The 6,000-nt window shown below is 35.3% G+C and overlaps 1 protein-coding gene across 1 annotated transcript in view; it reads left to right on the plus strand.

Annotated features, from left to right (window-relative positions):
- The window catches only part of FGD4 (FYVE, RhoGEF and PH domain containing 4), a 205,269-nt gene that overhangs the window by 167,465 nt on the left and 31,804 nt on the right, over positions 1 to 6,000 (plus strand). The window contains exons 7-8 of the mRNA XM_082742459.1: positions 1,157 to 1,302; positions 1,831 to 1,987. Of these exons, the coding sequence (XP_082598585.1) occupies positions 1,157 to 1,302; positions 1,831 to 1,987 (303 nt within the window). The remainder of the gene's footprint in view (positions 1 to 1,156; positions 1,303 to 1,830; positions 1,988 to 6,000) is intronic.

Genomic DNA, 6,000 nt, shown 5'->3' on the forward strand with positions numbered 1-6,000 from the left:
TAGCCCTGTTAGAGTGAGCCTTAAGGGATCAGATTAGGATTCTGTTCTTTGAAATAATGAGTTTGTGACTTAAACACTAACTTTCCAAAGAATTTCACTGTAAGTCCATCAATTCATGTTGAATTGGTACATTTGAAACAATTTTTCTCCTCATGGGCATTACAGACCTGAAATATTAGGTATTCCCATGTTTTTTCCTCTTAATCAGGTTTTGTGGGTTTTTGTTTTTTTTATTTTTTGTTATTTTAGCCATATTAGCTTGTCAGCTACTATTGTTGACCTTTTAGAATTTTAGAGTATTAAATACTTACAATATCCTATCTATTGGAGTTTTTAAGGACATAATTTTGTGTTCTTTTTGCCTACCAAGAAAATGCAGTGGAGGTGAATTTAGAAAATTAACAACCATCTGGACATTATGAGGGAACAGACCTCCTTCTGCCTACATTTAACAGAATGGTAATTAAGAGGTATAGTAGCTCTAGTGGAGTATAGCTTAAGACTGCAATTATTTTTTATTGTTTTTAAGATATTCATTATTATGTGCAGGAGATCCTTTTATTCTCTTTTAAGTGTTCAGGTTATCATGCATTATTACTTAAAAGCAGGGAAACATCTGTGAGCTGAAATACTTTTACTTATCCACTGACCAGATAACTAACTAAGCACCTGTTCTGCTGGGGGAGCTAAACTATGATGGCCTCCCTCCCCAAGGGGGAGTACAGTTTTAATAGGGAAAATGAGATTTATGCCAACAAATTACAGTAAAGGGCAGTATGATATACATGCCACAAAATCATTCAAAACATAAAGAGGAGTGAAAAATACCACAGTTGTATATAAAGTTTTCCATCTCTCTTAACTCTACGTGTAGATAGGAGTAAATCCCTTTCCCTCAGTTGGAAATTCTCTGGCATAGAAAGATTAAAATCCCCTAGATAGAAGCATGGCTTAGGTTAGAGTCAAGTTTTCTAATTCTAATTCCTTCTTCTCAATCAAAGCATATATTCAGACATTTCAAAAATGATTTATTTCTTGAACCATGAACCTTTTTGTTGATTGAACAAAAGTTACTGAGAGCCCACTCTATGCCTAGCACAGTGCTGGGTGGGAACCAATAAATTTAAAGTAATGTTTGCTTTATTCTCTTATTCAGGTATTTTACTGCAAATTATTAGAAGAAGCAAATCGAGGCTCATTTCCAGCAGAGATGGTGAATAAAATCTTTTCTAATATTTCATCAATAAATGCCTTCCATAGTAAATTCCTATTGCCAGAGCTGGAAAAACGAATGCAAGAATGGTAAGAGGAGTAGACGGCAAATGATGTGTCTCAGGCAGTCACGTTAGGTGCTGTGTTACTCGCTTTTAAATTGAAACAATACTGCACAGAGAGCTATAGCCAAACATGGGTGTTAAATTTTTACCATAAAGACCACTGATAGGAATTGTGGTATACTTCTAGCTTTGGTTGGAAGGAATTTCATCTCTGCTCTCCAAACTATCTTTTGACTAGTGGAGATGAGATATCAGGGGGTAATCTGGAGCTTTAAAAGCTCCATAGCAGGTCTTTTTACTATGTCATTCCTAAACTCCCTTTAAAAAGGTACTACTTTATTCTCTACCCATGTCACAGCAAGGTGGGTCTGATAAAGCACAGGGAGTGTATAGAAAGTGATCACTTCATTTGGAGTCCTATTAATTCACATACTCTGTAAGAAATCTTAATGCTTTGTTTCTTGTACAGGGTATAGAAAGTGATCACTTCATTTGGAGTCCTATTAATTCACATACTCTGTAAGAAATCTTAATGCTTTGTTTCTTTGTACAGGGAAACAACCCCTAGAATTGGTGACATCCTTCAGAAATTGGCACCATTCCTTAAGATGTATGGAGAATATGTGAAAGGATTTGATAACGCAATGGAATTGGTTAAAAACATGACCGAGCGTACTCCCCAGTTCAAATCAGTAGTTGAAGAAATTCAGGTAATTGGACTCTTCTGTTCAAGGCTATGAGTTAATTTTTCTGTACAAATCATAAGGTCTTCTGATCTAAATTTGAGATTGAGACATCTTGTGAGGCTCTCTGTCTCAGGGGTTAGAGTATTGGTCTTCTAAATTGAGACATCTGTCTGAGACAGCCAAATGCCATGCTATTCTGAATTACGCAAAAATCATCTCTGCAAAATTAACATATTTATTGAGCACATGCCTTGTGCTAAGTAGTAAATTCTCCATTTACATTTGAGTCTAGCTTTTATAAAGATCCACATAAATTTATAAAGTGAGTTCCCATTCGGGTCTATGCTTCTCTTGCTTTCTTTCAGAGGTTGAGATGATAGAATGAATATATAAATGAATATAAAGAATGATTGCCATAAACCCTGACATTCTGCAAACATTATTATTATTATTCTGGGTGTGTGTGTGTGTGTGTGTGTGTGTGTGTGTGTGTGACGTTATATATGTATACTGATTTTTTTTTTTTCAATTTCACCAAACCTGGATAATGTGCTTTGATAACAGCATAGTAATTTCTGTTTGATTTTCTAGTTAAAGTTGTTAATGACTTATTATTATTTAATAAAGTTTAAAAATCAAAAAGGAATTCTATAGATCACGTAAGATTTTTATGGCAGGGATTCTGTTGCTCCTTCTCTGTTTTCTTTTGTGCTAGATAAATATTTTTTATTTTACCATTTTAATCCTTTAAATTTTAAAACTGTTTTTCATTTTTTCCTGCTGTTTGTTGGAGGAATTATAATATGTATTTTAATTTATCACAGTCTACTTCAGATTAATACTGACCTTAATTCTGTAAAATACAGGCATTTTGCTATGCACCATGCTTTTAGTCTGAGATACATTACCCTTGTATGTTTTAAATCGAATAATACAGAGATATAATCATTTCTTATAACTTTATGTCTTTGAAGGAAGGGAGGATGTGAGAAAAAAATATATCTATAAATATGTTTATTAAACCATATATTTGCCATTTCTGAAATAAGTTTCTTTCCACATAAAGTGGTAAGTGTTTCTTGCAAGGCAGAGAATGAATAGCAACAAATTTTCTTGGTCTTTGTTTATCTGGGAATATCCTTATTTTTTCTACATTGTTGAATTGTGTTGCTGGATACAGAATTCTTGGTCAATACTTTGTTGTGTGTGTTTTTTTTTTTTTCTTTCAGCAAAATGAATATTATTTCACTGTGCTCCATCCTCTCTTGTTTTATATGGGAAGTTAGGAACTGTATTGATATTTTTTGTATGTGATGAATTGTTTTTCTCTTGATACTTTCAAATTTATTTCTTTACTTTTGTCTTTCAACAGTTTGAATAGGATGTGTCTAATGTGACTCTGTATTTTTCTTAGGGTTGAATTTCTTAGATGTGTAGGGTTTTTTAATTAACAATTTGAGAAGTTTTCAGCCATTATGTCTTCAAATAATTTACTCCAATTACACATATATTGGTATTTTTGTTATTCTACAAGTTTCTGAGATGGTTCATTTTTCCTTATTCATTCTTCTGTTCTTCAGATTGTATCATTTCTCTGAGTCTTTTTTTGTGTTCACTGATTTTTTTTTTTCCTCCTGCTGTCTGGAATCTGCTGTCAAGTCCCTGTGGTGTATTTTTCATCTCAGCTCTTGTGCTTTTCAACTCCAGAATCTCTGTTGGTTCTTTTTTTAATGCCTCTTTCCTTCTTGGAAATTGCTAATTGTGCATTCATTGTTGTTATGCTTTTCGTGTTTTTCAAATACAATTTCCTTTAATTCTTTGAACATTTTTATAATGTTCATATACTGGCTACATCCAGTATCTGTATTCAGAGACAATTTATTTTGATTGCCTTTTTTTCAGTTTACTAAATAGTAATAGTTTACTATGTCTTCGAATGTCTCTCTCTCTCTCTCTCTCTTTTTTTTTTTTTTCCTGCTGAATATTGGATATTTTAGGTAACCTATGATAGCAACTCTGTATTCTGATTTCCTCCACTGAAAGTGGCTTTGGTTAGTTTTGTTTGCTTAGTAACTTGCTTAGACTAAATCTATAAAATCCTCTGGTATGCAGTTGCCAATATCTCTACTCACTATATGGTTTAATATTTCTGTGTGTGTGTGTGTGTGTGTGTGTGTGTGTGTGTGTGTGTGATTCCAGCCTTCTAGGGCTTGCCCCTATGTCTGTGTAGGTTATGGGGTCAAACAGTTATTGAACAGAGATGACTAAACAAACTACCTAGAGCCAGTAAGCTCTTGTCTGCTGATAGACCAGTGTATGCAGAGGGGAATGCATTTTAAAGATCAGACCATTTTCAAGTCTACTGGACTCTTTTACATCTCTTGTTTGCATATTCAAGCCTCATGGTAGCCTGGAGACTGTGCTGATTTAAGCGGTCTTCTGTCTCTACTGATCATTCACACAGCCTCAGCCAAGAATATTATTATCTAGCCTCCTCTCGCCCCAGCTTCCAACTGCAACTTCAGGCCAGTAGAGCCATTGGTCTTCCCCACTGGCCCACCTTCACTTTGACTGATGGTGTTGCTGGATGAGTGCATTGCCCACCACTCCAAATCTGAGGAGCCCTCTCAACTTTAGCAGAGACATGCCAGTCTCACAGCCAGTCCCACCCAAACTGAGCCTTCCAGTCATTGAATCTTCATTTGCTAAGGGAGGAATGGGTGTGACCCCAGACCAGAATGCCACAGATTCTCATTGTTCTTACCCAAAGGTCAACAGTTTTTATAAACGCTTTTCAGATTGTTCTGTGCCTTTGGTCTATTTCCAGATTGCCAAAATGGTGATTTTATCAGTTTTATCCAGCTTTCTAGTTGCTTTTTCCAGGGAGATTTTTTACTGTCTTTTCCCTTAGCCATAGACAAAAGCCCTGCTTCTTTCCATTCACTCTTTCTTTTTCTTCTCTTGTGATTAAACACTCCTCTACCTTTCTGAACACTGGCTCCTTTGATTCTTTTACCAGCCGCATTGGCTTAAACTGGACAGAGTACAGGGTTGACTCCTCACATTCTTTTTGGCCTTCACACCCACATGCTCCTTGTCCTCTATCCATCATGTCCTACAGATGCCTCTAGGGTTGTTGTTTCTAGTTATTTCCTACCTGTAAACTGTCATAGTCCTTGGGAATCAACCAACTAAGTTTAGAAGTTTGTGACTTAGTCCCTGGACTTCTCTGAGCCAGAGTTTCCTCATGTAAATTGGGGGGGTCTGTAGTATTTTCCTATATTTCATCTACATATAATATATATATTTCCTGTACACATATACAATAGAATCAAATGGAATGACTAAACTTATATCATTAATATTTTATTCTTAATTAAGGAAAGCTATTACTTTTTCAGCTTCCTTGTTGATTTCAGGCTCTTTATACGTTTTTTTTCCTGGTCTGCACCATAACTTCCAAACTACTAATTTCCCCATATCTCTCTAAAGCCATACTGCAGTAGGTTAATATTAATACATATCCTATCTAATAGTAACTTGCTCTCCTGCATGAAAACCTGCATTAGAAGAAGCAAGTCTATGTCCCACTGCTATGGACCTGCTCTCCAAGGTCCCTCTTTCTGCACTTGTCCCCTGGTCTTCCTTTCCCTTCCCAACAGAGGCTGCCCTCATTGGAGTTCATGTCAAAAACTCTCTTGTCTGTGAAGGCTTTCACTTCTTTGAATGCAAACATTATGTCTTAATACAACTTTAACACCTGATAGTGCCTTGATTGTGGTATGAGCTCAATAAATAGCTTAATGGGATTCCTGGTTTATTTAATATGAACAGGAACACATCTTATTTTTCAAGTAATCTTTTCCCTGCCTTATGTTAACAGTTTATTAAAAATAAGGGCTATAGACTCAATTTTGCTATAAGAAAAGGAGATATATTCATAGAGTTCAGTTTCTAATGGAAAAGACTGACATGACCTAATGAAAAATTAAAATTTTCTGAGAGATAATAAGATGCTCAGAACTTATTCTTCTATG

Source organism: Mustela nivalis, assembly GCF_964662115.1.
Source record: "Mustela nivalis genome assembly, chromosome: 7".
NCBI lineage: Eukaryota > Metazoa > Chordata > Mammalia > Carnivora > Mustelidae > Mustela > Mustela nivalis.